We start from the raw sequence: 17,419 nt of genomic DNA, 5'->3' as shown, positions 1-17,419 counted from the left end.
TACATCCCGTAACAGCCAGTGTAGTCTGAATGTGGAGTGCACGGCTGCGTGTCGATGGGCGTCAGTCATGAGATCATATCGTTGATGTCCACTAGGTGGAGGCATTGCAATAGTTTTGACAATGCACGAAAAAGAGAGAGGGGGAGAGGGAACCCAGGATAGAAATGAATCTAAGTTATCAGAGTAATAGATGCTTGTAAAAATATAATTAATACATGCATATGCAAAATTCATCATGAATAGGCAACAGGAATATAATCCGGTAGAATATGTAGAAGATAGAATGAAGATATAGTGAGTAAATGGATGAACGTCAAATCAGTGCATAGGACAACTGTATTATTAACACACCAGCACTTCCCACAGGTGACCCACAGAGAGACGGGGGAGGTGATGGTGATGAAAGAATTGATCCGCTTTGACGACGAGACTCAAAGGACATTCCTGAAGGAGGTGAGCTAATATTGACTAGAGATTGCATTCGTCCTTCCTGAAGGTTTATTCCGACAAAAATAATATAGAACAACCACATTCCCACGGGGAGAATGACTATCCTCTCGTTCAATATGCCCTTCATGCGAAGGAACTGGTCAGATGTGTGTGTTTGTACGTGGGAGTGTGTGCGTGCACTGCTCTGTGTTCTGTGAGTGTTTGTGTACGTGCTCAAGTGTTGTGTTTATGCGTGTGTTGACATGGTCAGAAGAGGGGTAGACGATGACCAGCTTCCTCCTCCGCAGTGTTCAGGGCCGTTTATCAAGTGTCCACACCCTCAAAGCAATCTCTTCCACTCCCTTCCTTGCTCTAAGTCATGGACATTTCCCACCATTCAGCCCTGGACTTTAATAACAACCCATTTGAACGGCAGAAGAATACTCTGTGACATAGACATAAGTGGCTTTATTAATGTCACTTTCACTATCGCTAGGAATTATTCTTAGTATTGCTTTTATTATAGCGAAGCTGGTAACTGAATTCCACCTACCCGCTGTGTTGAATAAAAGAGCTGGGTTATCCTAGGAACCTCTACTGACTAACCTGCCTTTGTGCCGAGGTGCAAACATCTCAAACACTCTCAGAAATTGTTACAAGTCGGCTCCTTATCAGCATACTCCTAGTCAAATCTGTGGAATGGTGAAAAACTGTGCTGATGTATATAGCTTATAATTGTGTTGTTTGAAAAAATTAACATGTTTCTGAACCTTACAAATACTAATGTTTGAACACAATTAGTGAGATCACTTTGCATCCACCGAGCCGCCCATCAAGGTGGTGCCACTGAATGGCTTTTGTGTAAACCAGCTGTGTGGTCCTTCTGTTGCTTCAGGTGAAGGTGATGCGCTGTCTGGAGCACCCAAACGTGCTCAAGTTCATCGGTGTGCTCTATAAGGACAAGAGACTCAACTTCATCGCTGAGTACATCAAGGGAGGCACGCTGAGAGAGCTCATCATGGAGATGGTGAGGGAGCGGGGCTTCTCCGTCTGCTGTGTGTGTGTGTGTGTGTGTGTGTGTGTGTGTGTGTGTGTGTGTGTGTGTGTGTGTGTGTGTGTGTGTGTGTGTGTGTGTGTGTGTGTGTGTGTGTGTGTGTGTGTGTGTGTGTGTGTGTGTGTGTGTGTGTGTGTGTGCGTGCGTGCGTGCGTGCGTGTGTGTGTGTTGTTAAAACGTGTGAAGTGGAGCATGGCTGCAGACAGTACCTCAGCTTGTGTCTGTATGGAGGGATTAGCTAGTATGAAGAGATTACTGGAAAGATTTATAGTGTATTTGTAATAACATGGGTTTTATATTTGTGTATTTATATATATATTTATATGTGTCTAATCTCCTGTGCCCACAGGACAGTACCTTCCCGTGGAACAAGCGGGTCAGCTTTGCCAAGGACATAGCGGCTGGCATGGTGAGCTCAGGAGGAAGCAGCTTCAAGCACCTGGCTTGGCTCTGAGACATTGATTTAGCTTCTGATGTGTATTCTGATGGTAGCCATAACATCTTGGAAAGGATATGGATAGGATAATGGAACAATGTGTTTAAATGAAAGGATTTATTTTCACGGATGAAAGATATTAAAGAAAGAAACTAAAGAAAGCTGCAGTGCAGCAAAATAACAACGCTGGCTTTACAGACATTGCCCTCTAGTGGTCATTTCATTTAACTACAACACTATGAATTGCCAATGCCATCTGCAGTAGATTTCAACCCACTATCAAAATTACACTTGCTATGAAACCATATCCATTTTTTTATTGAAACTGTTAGTTCTGAAGTTTATTGCCATACTTGAGTTAAAGCACAGTGATTAATGTGTTGCATGTCAATGGTTGACCCCAGCTTCAAAGCTATCAGTTGCAAGGGCTTCTGCTGTAAGGGCCATAACAATGACCGCTTGTTCCACACGAGTTTTGGATTTGCATTTAAATCTTCTTTCTTCTTTTCTCTCTCTCTTTTTATTCAGTCATATCTGCATTCCATGAACATAATCCACCGAGACCTCAACTCACACAATTGTCTCGTGCGAGAGGTAAGTTCTCTCTAAGTGTGTGTTTGTGTGTGTGTGCGAGCGCATATGCGTGTGTGCCCATGTGTGTGACCTTACTAGAGAAACAAGTGCGTTCACACATGAATGTGTGACTACTAGAGAAACGTGCAAGTTTGTGTGTGTTTGTGTGTGTGTGTGTGGGTCTGTACTAGAGAAATGTGTGTGTGTGTGTGTGTGTGTGGTTGGTGTGTGCATGACTCTACTAGAGGAACAAGGATTACATGTGGTCCTGTAGGGTCTTAGTTTAGGCATGTAGCCAAGGTACCTCTGAGCGGATCACATGTATGTTTGTGTACCTGGATGTGTCGCCCATCTGCTGTGTTTTTCCACGGATTAATACAATGTGCACGGCAGGGCAACAATGGTGAGGTTCTCTCACTGATGACAGTGCTGTGACAACTCTACAAGCGGGGAAATTCTTGTCCACACAAACACACAGAAGGGCTTTGTTAGGGACAAGTATGGCAAGTTAATCCCCCTTGAAATGTGCGTGCACATGCACACACATACACACACACACACACACACACACACACACACACACACACACACACACACACACACACACACACACACACACACACACACTCCTGGCCCTGGGCTATGTCTTCCTAAAGCAGCCTCTTCCTGAGGTCGAGGGAAAAACGAAGAGAAAGCTATAGATATGTGAACAAGATGTTCAGATGACTGGGCCCCTTACCACACTGTTTTGTAAACACAGGCTAAGGCCGACGTTCTTTTTTCATTAAACTTCAAGGTGAAGCTGTTTTAGCGGAAAGAGCAACATGCCTGAGGTTAAACACTACAGCACTGTTGCCATGTCAGGCAGCATCACATTCCAGTCTCCCTCCATTGCCCTGCCTCAAACTATTCTTTTTTTATTCTCTGATTAACTTTTATTAAGTTAAAGTGCAACGTGCAGGTGCATTATTTTGCACATACTCCTTCTACATTGTCTGCTGGTAGAAAGACGATGCAATGTTTGTTTTTTATGGGATGTGCCTTAAAGAGCAAACTAATGTAGTCGTATGGGGCGCGGCGCGCTTTGTGTGATTAGATCATATGGGGTAAAGCTACTTAGGCAGGCTGAAACAAAGCAGCAGCAGGTTGTCAATCAGCTGAGAAGATGTCATTCTGCACGAGGTTGTCTAGCAGCACGCTTCCAGCGGTGCTGGTGTGTCACGTGCTCTGTTCCTCTTTGTGGTAAATTAAGTATTTTGGTGTGTGTGAACATTGCGTTACTAAGCATAGTCAAGCTGTAATTCCAAGATGCACAACATGACAATTGTATTACATTGATATCATTTGTACTTTCACAACAAGAATATAGTCTAACATTAATTTCCTTCATACTTGCACAACAGGAATATAGTCCAACATTAATTTCCTTCATACATTCCCCACAAGTTCCTTCATTTGGGGCAACTGCCAACTTCCCAGACTCTCTTGAACGCACCGTCTTCGTGTTTTATATTGAAATCAGATACACGTCAATATGAGAGGCTCAATTTTAGCATCTTGCTCAAGGATGAACACGAGTAGACTGCCGACATTGGGGATCAAACCCAGTACCCTTTGGACTGGGAGCGGAACCCCCCCAACCATGACATTATCCCTCATCCTATCGACATCTCCGTCACTGCTCCAGCGTGTCTTCTCTCTCTGAAGACTGACACTGTCTCTCTCTCGCCGCTGCGCAGGACAACACGGTGGTGGTGGCCGACTTTGGCCTGGCCAGGCTCATGGTGGAGGATAAGCACCAGGACAAGCTGCTGCAGGCCGGCCTGAAGAAGCAGGACCGCAGGAAGAGGTACACCGTGGTGGGCAACCCCTACTGGATGGCCCCTGAGATGATCCACGGTACGTTCTCGTCCTCCTCGCGTGATGAAGCTTGTTATATCGTGTCGTAGTCACACATACTGATATCGAGGGTTGACATTCGCTCATAACATTGATGTATATATTTTTTTTAGATAATTAACAAGTCGGTAGAGGCGTTCATTATTTGTTGAAGTTTGAAGTCTGGTGGAGCAGCTAAAGCAAAGATTGGACAACATTTCAGCTATATGACATCATAAAAAGTAATAATATCTAGTCTTGTATAACAATGTCGCTAGTATATGAATATATTGCCCAGCCCTGCATTTACCAGGAAGTTGTCTGGTCTACAGAATATACTACATCACACAGAACAGAGCACTGTGGAGAGTATAGCCACCCACAGTACTACACCTCCCCCTGGGGGAAACTCTGACAGGAGCTGCCAGCTATATTATCACACCTCTTGAAACATCCATCCATACATTTGCCAGGACCTCTATTTTAGGAGCTACGCGCTAAATTCAACAGCAGACTTACATGATCCTTTTTCCTCTCATCCTCTTCCAGGGAAAAGCTACGACGAGAGAGTGGACATATTCTCATTTGGCATCATGCTCTGCGAGGTGAGTCTCCTCCAGTGCTCCAAAGGTCGACTCAAACACTCCTACTGTACTAGTGTGTCCCACTCCTACCGTCTCCTACTGTCTCCTACTGCCTCCCTCTACTGTCTTCTACTGCCTCCCTCTACTGTCTCCTACTGCCTCCCTCTACTGTCTCCTACTGCCTCCCTCTACTGTCTCCTACTGCCTCCCTCTACTGTCTCCTACTGCCTCCCTCTACTGTCTCCTACTGCCTCCCTCTACTGTCTCCTACTGCCTCCCTCTACTGTCTCCTACTGCCTCCCTCGACTTCTCTCCTACTGTCTCCCACTCCTGCTCTCCTACTCTCTCCCACTACTTCTCTCCTACTCCTTCTCTCCTACTGTCTCCCACTCCTACTCTCTCCCACACCTACTCTCCTACTCTCTCCCCCTCCTACTCTTGTTCTAGTGGTTGTTTAGAACCTGGCCTGCTTTTACTTGTTCCATCTCCGAAGCCAACACAACTCTCTGTCTCCTCCAGATCATTGGGAGGGTGAACGCAGACCCAGACTTCCTGCCCAGAGCGGGGGACTTTGGTCTAAATGTTTCTGGCTTCCTGGAGCACTTCTGCCCCCGGAACTGTCCTCCTGCCTTCTTCCCCCTGGCCGCCATTTGCTGTGACCTCGACGCAGATAAACGGTCAGTCCTCCATCCTTCAGTACAGTACCTTCGAGGGGGTCATGGAAACAACTGATACCATAACTTCAAAAGCAGAGCAGGGTTCAGGTGATAACCTGGTTTGGGTGTTTCTCGCTGGTGGGCTTTGAAGAAATGTATGGTATGCAAAAAAACAGCAGAATGTCTATTGCTTACGCATTGCAGCTGAAATAGGCTTGATCGGGGTCTGGCTGCTGTCATAGTTCTCAGATCGTATATTCCTGTTAAACCAGAGACGACATAAAAGCATTCACACACTGCACGATTTTTCTAAAAGGACTTCTGCTTGACCTTCCCAGGCCGGCTTTCCCCAAGCTGGAGGAGTGGTTGGAGAACCTGAAGATGCACCTGGACATGGGCCTGCCTATGGTCTCCGAGCTGGAGCAGCTACACAAGGCCTTCTGGGACAAGCACAGCGTCACGCACTCAGAGAACGGCCTGCCCACCCACCCAGAGCAGCCTGAGGAGGCCCAGGGGGAGGTCGAGGGAACATAGGAGGCGGGAGGTGGTTTGGTCCACAGCTGCACACGTCCTCGGGTCGAGGGAGATGTGATGGATGCGTACAGAAGGAGGTATATTGTAAATATCCTGCCATGTCCAGACGGCCACAGGTGGCCTACGAGATCTGGTCTCAGACCAAGACGAATAGACTCAGGGGGAATTTAGGAACTGAAAAGCCACCTACGCAAGTAGCGCCCACATCCATGGTCAACTCCAGAGACATAATTTCATGGCATCCATTGATGACTCGTTCACAGGGGGAACGGCAACAGGATCATATGCAGTCGGACCCCATGGTTGGAAAACTGTGTGTGTATAAGATAAGTGTGTCAGGTTCAATGTCAGTGTATGTACATCGTATTTTATTCTAAATAACTTGATTCTGAAAAGCTATTTGTTCCGGAAAGATAAACATTTTGAAAAACTTCTACAGGATGAACCTTAGTTGGGGCCCCAGTAGATTGTAAGTTGTCCAGGGATCACAGGAGTATAGACAATGAATCATAGAAAGGAGGTAGAATTCATTCACATTAGAAAGATCGACCATACACATTTCCCGAATAGGATACAGTCAAGCCCTTTAATGCTTTAAAAATGCTTCTAAAAGCTTCTAAAAATAAGGACAATGGTAAATGATACCAATCCTTTCTCTATTCCTGACTTTTGGAATAGGGTTACATGGTTAGTTCCAGTAGACTGCCATATTAGGCCTGAATGTATGTCCTCACAGTCCCCTGTGCTAAAGTTGAGTAGCACTGACTTAAATTCAAGGTAACTCCTTTCCCTGAACCCGGTACAATGCAATGGAAGCTGGCGACTTATCTCTCATGTTGCGGTGAAATCTTGTTTCCAAATCTCATACCAGTCCTGTAAATATAGAGTGGCATTGTAAATGTTTTTAAATAATCTAAATGTACAGACATATTTTATATACGTATGCTGCATTGCCATATTTTTATTCGGCGACCAGCTAGAATTATGGAGATAAAAAAAACATGTTTTAATTGAAAAGAAGACAAGTTTGTTGGTTTTCTTGGTCACAGTGGTGACAGCAGGATCTCATGATACAGTGGAAACTAAAGCGCGTCACATTTCGTCAAAACCTTCAAAATCATAAAAAATGTATATCGTCTTACCATTGTTAAGTTATGATCGACTTCCCACTCCTTCTCTGAACAAGAGAGTTAATTAGAACGACAAAGTAAACTGGTCAACAATGTCCTCCAAGTACAATCAAACTTAATAATGCTCTGGTCATGATTCTGAGGTCATGATTGTACAGAAGGTTAATTTAAACATTGTGTCTGCGGTCTGTTTAAATGTGTTTGTCTCCCCTCTTGTGATGCTCACCCTTGGACGGTCCACTTATCCAATAATGGCTGGCTGTAAATCTCCAAATGCCTACATGTAAACCCCCCCCCTTTTATACGCCGGGGTGCGTCGCTTATATCCGCTCCGCCGCACTCCTCCAATATGAATCTGTTCCACTGTCACGTCTTACTCTCACCTTAACATGCTGCATTTCATGCATCTCATCACATCTTTGGAATCCTGCTACGTTTGTATGTGCTGCATGGTGTACTTGCTTGAGAAGCTCCCTTCTGCTACTAAACCAAGCAACTTTGAAAAAGAAAATGAAGAATGAAAATGAAAGAATGAAAAAGTTAGGACGAAAATGAAAAAAAGACAACAAAACAAAACATGCTTAAACACAGCTTCTGTTTTTATAAAGCGCGACCGAAGTCATTGTACAGATTTACTACTTACAAGTTCTTTGTTTTGCACTATTACCCGATGGCTGGTTGTAGCCATGTTTTTTTATTTCTCTCTCTTGGGCTAATTGTGATAAAGATTGGCAAAGACGGTTCAGGTTAGGTTAACGAATGCAAATGTAACAAATCCACTGACGGAGCCTTTACAACTGTGGAATTGGTTTCTGGGGAAACACTTTCTTCTAAACAAAACAAAATGATGATCCGATACTATGTCCAATGTCTGCTTTTGAATCTATTGATTAAGACGTAGCATTGATTGTCAATGCAATGCTACCATATAGTTTAATACTAATTTCAACTCATGGTGATTGCACCACGAGTAAACAGTAATCGTATTTTGTAAAAGAAAAAAATGAAATTGCCTTACCTCTATGGAAACCAAATCCAATCTGTTCTCTAAGTTATCCTCACACACAATGAAGTCAGATTCCCGGCTGATCTTTGCTATCAAAGAAGATGGTTGATCCCAGTGTTGCCTGCTGCCTACAGTCCTATTGTGAATACTATCCTGTGTGTTAATACCTTCTCTCGATGTGATGTCCAACAGGGCTTTAACCACTACCACTAGCACCCGATAGACAGTCACCTACACGGGCACCCATCGCCTCTCAGCTTTGACCCCTTGCTCTCTGTTCTCTTAGCTCATGGCTGTATTCTCTGGAGCTACTTCTTAACATTTCAGTCAACATAGCATACATCGCTTATAACAAACTAACAACACGTAAACAACAACAACAAGAACAGTATTGTACGATCACAGTATCGTTACAGACAGAAACAAGTTCAAGGTTATATAAATCAAGACACCAAAATAGAAGCCTATTTTCGGGGCAAATTGACCTGATGTTTTTCTAGATTGGGTATGTTAATGAGGGGCTGTGTTAGTGTGTGTGTCTCTGTTCTGAAGCCATGCTCAGCGGCCTGCCCTACACCTGTTGCGCGTGTGTGTGTGTGTGGATGTGTTGATCATGGGAAATGTCACCGCAGCACTTATTTGCAAAAGATCGTTACCTCTGAACAATGCTGTGCCTTTGTTTTAAGCTAGCCTTGCCAACGACTCTTATAAACGTTTTCATTTGAAAAAAAATCACCCTTTGTATCATAAAGTGCAAACTTGATTCAAACAGTTGAATATCCATGCTGACGGCTGTGTTTTAATGAGATCTCTTCTTGTTTCTTATCATATTTATATTTTCCAGATGTACCATTGTCAGTTTTGATATATTTAGGATTATAATCCATTGATGGTTTTATTTAATTTTTACACAAGCTGTGAAAACTCTGCACTTTATTCCTGAACGTGAACATTTTGACTGAGATGAGGAGCCGAGTGATCTTTGTCGCAGCCTAAATAAACATGTTGCTTCTGAAACTATAACCACCTGTGTTCCTTTCTATTTAGTGTGGAAGACATGCTCTTTCAATCTTAGAAAGCCATTTGCATGGGCTTTGAAGGAATTACATTAACGTTGGACACCATCAGACTGACATATGCCACTTTTATTTGGTGAATAACTCAAATAAAAAGGGTCTTTAAGATGATGGCTGTTATGATGAAAATACCCTCAAAGTCAATAAGATATATAGATAGCTTGGAAGGGTTTGCATGTGGATATTTATAAGTAGACACAAAGCAGATACGGCAGCCATCCATAGCTTAATACTATGGCTAAAAGTAGGATCAAGAACAGTGTCAAATCATATGTATCATGGATGATAACCAGTGATTTGATGTATGGTATTTTCTTATTGAGTGTAATAAGCATATGAGTAGGGATATCAACATCTGCTACTAATAAGATCTTTGAGATTAATCTAATTCTCAACCAAAAACCTGTTAAACAACTGCAAAAATCAGTGTTTCTCCACACACTTCTCCGAGGTTCGTTTGTTGTGAATCTTTAACACGTCTCGCTGTCCACAAGCCCCACCTGCTGGGATTGTCGTGGTCTGGGTCGACGTGTTTGACAGGCGTAGTGGTCACATGACCACCGTCTCAAACCATGTGCGATTGTTTTCATTCCTGTTGCAGATTGGGCCCCGTGACGTCACCGGTCTGGCAGGAGGCTGGCTTCCAAAACGGTGCACTGTTTAAAAGCTTCCCACATTATACGCAGTGCGTGGTTGTTACGCTGTAAACTAGATGAACGAGAGAGAGACAGCTTGTCCTAACGCTGTAGGGTGCAAGCTTGTATGTGCCACTGTGATACGTTGTCTAGTTTTTTGGGGGAATCTACATTTCAGGAATATATAATTCAATCGGCTTGTGATTGAAATCACTGCGTTGAGTGCTGGGGTGAAAAAACTTTGGAATCATGGAAAATATGACTCCAACCAACCGGTTTCGAGCTTCAATGTTCAACCACGGTGAGTAGACTAATGTTTATGTGTGCACGGTAGGCCTATTATTTGCTGGATCCCGACTGTCAACAACGTTAAATTACCCATCTGAGTGCCAGCCAGACGCGGTCCGTGCAATGCATGCACTATTGCGCACGACCGAGTCCGTCCTTTGCCATGAGTCGCGTAGCGTCGACTGGGATGCGGAGCATCGACCAGCTTTGTGGAAAAAACTTGATTTAAAATGACGTGACTCTACCACTGAGTCAGTTTATTTAGATTATTTCTTATGGCTGTCAAATGAATCATCAGAAGTGCTCGTATTTATTTTTGCTTTACTGGCTCTTATTTACTTTTGTCTCCCTTCACAGGGCGGATGAGAGCGCCATTTGTCCGTCAAATGTCAAATAACATAACATAACATTCAAGAATGATGTTGTCTTGCCACACACTATTTTTGGAGAAGCCCAGATTGATTGCTAGTGATGCAGATACATCAGTGGCTGCACTGGATGCAGAGATCCTCAGGGATTGGGTAAAATGCTGTTGCTTGTTTACTTGAGAGCAGTTGTGAAACGCATTATCTCTGTTTGCCATGCCAGTCAGTGTTTGCCCTTGGCTAAGTGAAACGCGTTTTTTTTTTGTTGATAAGCAGCGTTTCGGTCCGGTTTCCTATGAGCGTGGACGGAAAATGTATTTTTTTGGGGGGAAAGTGACACTATAGGTTCTATAGTTCATCTGTCCTGCCTGATCTATAAAGCCATCTGATCTAGGGAAATTTGCGGGAGGATTGTAACAGTGTTTCCAATTCCAGTCACACATCTGGCTCATCAACACTGGTCCCGTGATGGGTGGGGGGGATGCAGGATGGTTGTGTGAAGACCCAGAGAGCAGGAGAAAGCAAACACTGGGAACTAACTGGGTTTCAGGAGATCTGCGCCATGCAGGGAATATACTGAGGTCAAGTCCTTTTTTACCTATCTTGATCATTTCGTCTGTCTTTGGTGTCATCTCTGGTTTCTCCAACCTCCCATTGAGGTGATAACAAAGTAGTAAAAGGAAGAAGCATTTATTTTGGTGAACATCTTCCAATAGTCAGTCTTTCAATGGTCAGATGTATAGTGATAACGTAAACAAACAAAGTCTCAAGGGAATGAATCCTGATATTCAGTAATACACACATTTTATTCACGTTAACACACCACCACATGGTGCAGACTATCCACTACTATATTGCACTCATCGACTTCCCTGCATTTTGGCAATATCTTATCACCCTAATTTGTGGTCGAACATATGTACATAAACCGCCTGGTTCACCATCCCCTGTGTCAACACCCAGCGCTAATCTATCATTGCCAGAGAGTTGGTGTTGTCAGTCTTTCTCTTTTATGACTGGGTCTATCTCGTCGCCCGAGCTGCCATGAGGTCTATCTAGAAATCCTGCGTTTGTTTAGGACAGAGCTGCTAAGATTCTGATGGGAAAACCCAGTTACATAACATCTGTCTAGAGAGGCCGACTACTGCACATGCCCCTGAAACGTGGTCTCACGGCGAGATTGTATTTGTTTTAGTGTATTAACATTCAGTTTTTCTTTGGAACAGGTGTATTGTATATTAACTCTTTGTGTGTACTCTCAAATGGCAGCAAACTTATATCGTACTATCTTTAGATGAATGGCGTGAAGCCAGTGTTAATCAGTTTAAACATTCAGAGTTGACTTTTTTTCATTTCCCTACCCACTCCCAGTACATAGCGAACCTATTTTTAACTTGAAACTTACTTTGTGCACCGCTCCTAACCTCATTTGAAACCAAAGACTTAAGAAGGCTTCCTGAATAGATCACAGCCTATTTAACAAGTAGAGTTAGTCCTCCTCCTCTGCGGACCACTGAATAACGCACACACACACACACACCATCCACCCGGTGACCTTGGGAAGCGCCAAACTAAGTTTACCCGGGAGCAGCAGTTAGGATGGGTGGCACAGTCAGCAATGTCTACTAGCGTTCCACAGGGAGTTTGTTTATTTTTATTATTGGAATGCTCCATTCCAATACCACTGCGGCCTGGCTAGCATCTTCATTGGAGGACCTTTTTTTAAATGTAGGTCAAACAAGCAAACGTGGTATCCCTCGCTGTAGGAGGAGCCATCACATCTATGTATAGTCATTTTTCACGGTTCATGTTGTGTATACCCTCTTCAGAATGAGCTGGTTTTGATATGTCTTAAATTTCAAGTTAATCGCAGTTGTTACGATGTAGGGGAAACATGGACATCAGTATGTAACATAGATATTTGTAGGAGTAGAGTAAATCAGGTGTATGCATAGTGAGTCTACATTTGGTTGAAGTAGTATAACACTGTAATTTATGAATTCTGAATTCTATCGGCTTTGGAGTCCCTACAGAACTATATTATTTATTATACTCTCTTTTAAGAGCACTCCAAGTTGTGTAGATCATTTGATATGCACCATGGATAGAACTAGAAGCATGGCTGTATATTTTAAACATATACAGCCTTTAGCAGAGTTTTAAACATATACAGCCTTTAGAAGGTTTTTAAACATGCAGCCTTTAAAAGGATTTTAAACTGTGCTTGGGGTCACAGATATGCAGATTATTGCAGCTTTTTACATAAATATGCGTCACCGCAATGGCCGGTTTGCAACCAATATCTGGTTAAGTTATCCATGCATGATCTTTATGAGTGAAAAGGCCATCAAGCCACAGTTACTGAAATCTCTTGATTTCAATGGTTCTCAATTGAAAGTAGCCGCATGTTGTTAATAATCCCAAATCCTCTTCTTTCCACATTCTCCACGATTGGCCATTTGGTTTGGATTATGACACCATTCCTTCCTGTTCCTGATGTTCCTGTTGCCAGAGTATGAGGTAAGAAAACCGGGTTTTTGTCATCTGTATTGCTGAGTGTGTGATTGAACGAAAGCTCTCCGCTGAAGGACCTGTTTGTTCACCTCCGAGGTCCTCCATGCAAACGTGTGTGTGTGTGTGTGTGTGTGTGTGTGTGTGTGTGTGTGTGTGTGTGTGTGTGTGTGTGTGTGTGTGTGTGTGTGTGTGTGTGTGTGTGTGTGTGTGTGTGTGTGTGTGTGTGTGTGTGTGTGTGTGTCCTCTTTAATTTGTCATACCTGACTGCTGAACGATGGGTGGATGCACGTAAACCCAGAATTTCTGGTTCCTTGTCTTACTCAAGTGAGACTCAACACACCCTGATGCTTCCAAGACACACCCAGCTGTATGGAGTTACTGACCTTCTTTTCATCTTCCGAATCTGGTTAAACTTGTGGCTCTTCAAAACAATGATTCAGCTCTTCTGAATGTCATCTTTAGTATGGCCACACACTCTCCTCCTCGCTCTCTTCAGCCTCTTCAAAGTGGTCCTCTCCTCTTGGCGCTTGAGTGTCAAACCAGCGTCCAGTCCAGGCTAGAGTCCCGCAGCTGTTCTGGGTCCGGCTGGTATTTAGATGGAAGTGTGCGTGTGTGCGTTTGTTTTCCGAGCACAAACAGTTCACATGAGTTGTTGTGGGGGCAGGTGAGTGGTGGTGGTGATGGTGGTGGTGGAGGGTGGAATCTGTGTGGCATATGACAGACAACTTCCTCCTCAGCAACATTCCTGGTCCGCGTGACAAAGTGTCAGAGTATCAAGTGGCAATACACCTCCAGGGGTTCCTTAATGGTCCGTCCACACAGAGGTCTCTCACCTGTCACAGAGGTCTCTCGCCCAACCCCTTTCAGAGGTCTCTCGCCCCACACCTGTCAAACAGATCTCTCGCCCAACGCCTGTCAGAGAGGTCTCTCTTGCCCCACACCTTTTAGAGTGGTCTCTCTCCCCACATCTGTCAGAGAGGTCTCGGGACCCACATCTGTCAGAGAGGTCTCTGGCCCCACACCTGTCAGAGAGGTCTCTCTCCCCACACCTGTCAGAGAGGTCTCTCGCTCCAAACGGTCCCTTTCCTCTCCCAGGAGGAAGAGGACGAGGAAAAGGGGGGAGAGGCGTTATCTGATGACAATCAACCGGTGCGTCTAGCTGAAGTCATCTAACAGGACAGATGACATATGATTATTTTATTTATATAGTTATTTTTTTCTGCTCGTCCCTTGAATGGTATGGCATTATATCAATAGATGTGTGTTGAGCTTGTTTCCACTGGCACTGACCCGCAAAATTTGCGGGTAATTACTGTTTATTATAATACAGTAGTCCCGCTCACAATGACCCAACCCGGGTTCAAGTGTTGTTGCTGTAGAACTGGTCGACCGCTAGAGAGACAGAAGCTATGCCCAGCCTGGTTTAACCGGGTGTGGTACCCAAGAAAAAGAGGGTGCCATTGTGGTTTCCTCTGGCCAGAGAGAGAGACACACACACACACACACACACACACACACACACACACACACACACACACACACACACACACACACACACACACACACACACACACACACACACACACACACACACACACACACACACACAGGGAGTGATGTCACGCAGCTCCGTGGCAGTAACCGCTCCACTGGCAGGGGAAACACACAGTAAAGTCAGAGAACGCAGTCCTCCCCATTGTTTACTGCCAATAAAAGAGAAGCTGTGTCCTATGGAATAATGCCCTCCTATCCCTTCCCATCTCTCTCTCTCTCTCACTCTCTCTTTCCGTCTGTCTGTCCCTCTCACACACTCAGACATTCGATGCATTCCACTGTGGCATTTTCTGAACTAGCCATTAGCTCCGATGACTTCAATCGCCTCCCTAGTCGCATTCCCAGCAGGCTATACTTGGACTTTATTAGCCTATTAGCTTGCTAGCTCCTACTCTCTCTGTGTGTGTGTGTGTGTGTGTGTGTGTGTGTGTGTGTGTGTGTGTGTGTGTGTGTGTGTGTGTGTGTGTGTGTGTGTGTGTGTGTGTGTGTGTGTGTGTGTGTGTGTGTGTGTGTGTGTGTGTCAATGTGGACTCGCACACAGGAAGCTTGGACGGAGATACGTTGTGGTGCCGCACCCCTCCGTCCTTTAATCTTTGGACAAGACAACGACAACAACCCAGAGAGTCTGGTTTGATCTGATAGCATTCAACACAGAAGGCTTGCACCAAAAAAAGGCTGGCTCAAGATGCAACCCAGAACTCTCGGTTCGGTCTCTTGAATCATAAACAAATGGTGCAGCTGCAGAGCCTTCCTTTCCTGTAGATCCCAATCAGTGTTTTGTGTATCGCAAAGGGACGTCTAACCGCCCTACTGTATCAAGAGTTTCCACCACATGACTGGAGTATAGCTCTCTCATCCGAAGCATTATGATGTCCAATTGAATCCATCACCCCGGAACCTAGAGCTGAACAAGGATGCCTGTGAGCTCTGTACCCTCCAGTGCTGCGGGCCATTGTGTACCACTCATGAGGGGAAGAACCACACTTGTCGCTGTGGGTCCATCTCCAGTCCCTCTCCCCCACGTCGGGCATCATTCCCAGTCGTTGTCAGAAGAGGTCATTGCTGGTGTTATTGGGACGGCGGGGATGCCCCAGTAGAGCAGCACCCCGCCCTGGCTATGGGGTCGGGCTGGGGGTGGGATCTTTTTGCACGGTTTGATTTGGTGAGGCAAAACAGGCTGGTGACCTGGGAATCCCTTTCTATCTCCTTCAATAGTTGTATTGTTTTATTAAATCAAGGCCAGTGTAGGCCATTTAGAGAAACCAGCTAGCCAGCCATAGCGGTTGGATACGGGCCGATTCGGGCCCAATGAAAAGATTGGCTGGGCTTACTACAGGCCTGTGACAGCAACAGAGACATCTATTTATATTTTTCACCCTTTTGTCATAGCATTTGTCTGCTGTTGACAAATAAAGCTTCTACAATAAATTGCCTATCCTAGCTTTTGACAAAATGCCAATTGTCTGTGGCCAAATTAATGACAATCATATTATACTTGTATATTGACTCATTTGCTTGCTTACCAACACTTCCATCTGTGACATGTAATGGGTGGGCTTCCCAGTACAGTAGATCGCCTCTGGCAGAGCTGACTGGTATTGGCCTACTGCCGGACTCAGCCTGGCACGTCTTTGTCGATCTAACGGGCTTTAATCAGTGCTGCTGGCCGACTAGGGTCTGTCTGTCTGTCTGCCTGTCTTTCTGTGTTATGTCAGCCTGTGCTTGCCCTCCAGCCTTAGATATGTTGGGTTTTTTTGGTCATCCAGAGGGTCAACCCAGACATTCCTCCTAAGCCACAAAGAAGAAGCTCCTGCCAGTTCCCCCCCCCCCCCCCTCCCCGTCTTCCTCATAAATATTTCCCCGCCCAGTTCCCATGGCCCCCATAGTTTCTGCACCGCGCCACTTGTTTGTACACCCGAGGGTCTCTGTGGAGGGCTCTGCCTGCAGAGGTCACTTCACTGTGGTGGTGCTGGTCAGTCTAACTACTACATGATGTCACAGCATTAGGCACTGGGATGTGTGGTTATCCAGTATCCACCCATTAGATGATGCGCCTTTTTTCTAAATCAAATCACTATTTGGTGAGCTTAGTCAAGTTTATTTAAGAGAGACCCATGGACAGACCTGAGTCCGCAGCATTTACAGACAAAACACTTTACCATGCATGAAGATAGGATTCCCATACTTGAAAGCCATTTATACAAGTCTAAGAACTACAATGGATAGGCAGAGGCCAACCTGTGTGTTTTCAAGTCGTTCCGCACAGAGAGCGCAGAGCCATTGTTGTGTGCACATGTGTTAATCTACTTATCTTCCTAACTCGGAGACTGATATATTTAGAAGCAGTGTTTTGATCATAAAACAGGCCTACACTTCCCAGCAGGACTCTTAAACCCATAAGACAACTCGGCTGTGATGAAACGCATTAATTCCTAATCCCCTTTTGAAGGCAACCTATTATTGATGTACGCAACAAAATGTGTGCCTATTACTCAAACCCTTTTATATTTTCATCTGATTAATACCACTTTCTGTAGCACTGTAGGGCTTTAACAAACCTCATTTTGACCAATAAGTACTCCAATCCTCCAGGAAAACGCTACCACGGCACTTTTCCTGCCAGCTGGCTGGTTTGAGAGACAAACAGCAGTCTGGGCTTTGGGCCAGCATGACTTGATCTTATCTACCTGCATTAGAGAATCAAGAT

At 44.7% G+C, this 17,419-nt stretch overlaps 1 protein-coding gene across 6 annotated transcripts in view; it reads left to right on the top strand.

Annotated features, from left to right (window-relative positions):
• Nucleotides 1–9,801, top strand: part of limk1a (LIM domain kinase 1a) — a 42,069-nt gene extending 32,268 nt beyond the window's left edge. For all 6 annotated transcript variants that reach the window (XM_056611116.1, XM_056611117.1, XM_056611121.1 and 3 more), the window contains 8 exons: nt 367–453; nt 1,325–1,456; nt 1,833–1,892; nt 2,448–2,513; nt 4,232–4,391; nt 4,920–4,975; nt 5,474–5,631; nt 5,949–9,801. In XM_056611116.1, coding sequence (XP_056467091.1) covers nt 367–453; nt 1,325–1,456; nt 1,833–1,892; nt 2,448–2,513; nt 4,232–4,391; nt 4,920–4,975; nt 5,474–5,631; nt 5,949–6,144 — 915 coding nt within the window. In that variant the 3' untranslated portion in view covers nt 6,145–9,801. The remainder of the gene's footprint in view (nt 1–366; nt 454–1,324; nt 1,457–1,832; nt 1,893–2,447; nt 2,514–4,231; nt 4,392–4,919; nt 4,976–5,473; nt 5,632–5,948) is intronic.
• The last annotated feature ends 7,618 nt before the right edge of the window (nt 9,802–17,419 follow it).

The sequence above is a fragment of the Gadus chalcogrammus genome, chromosome 16 (assembly GCF_026213295.1).
Source record: "Gadus chalcogrammus isolate NIFS_2021 chromosome 16, NIFS_Gcha_1.0, whole genome shotgun sequence".
Classification (NCBI taxonomy): domain Eukaryota; kingdom Metazoa; phylum Chordata; class Actinopteri; order Gadiformes; family Gadidae; genus Gadus; species Gadus chalcogrammus.
This window is presented reverse-complemented; position numbering and strand designations above follow the sequence as displayed.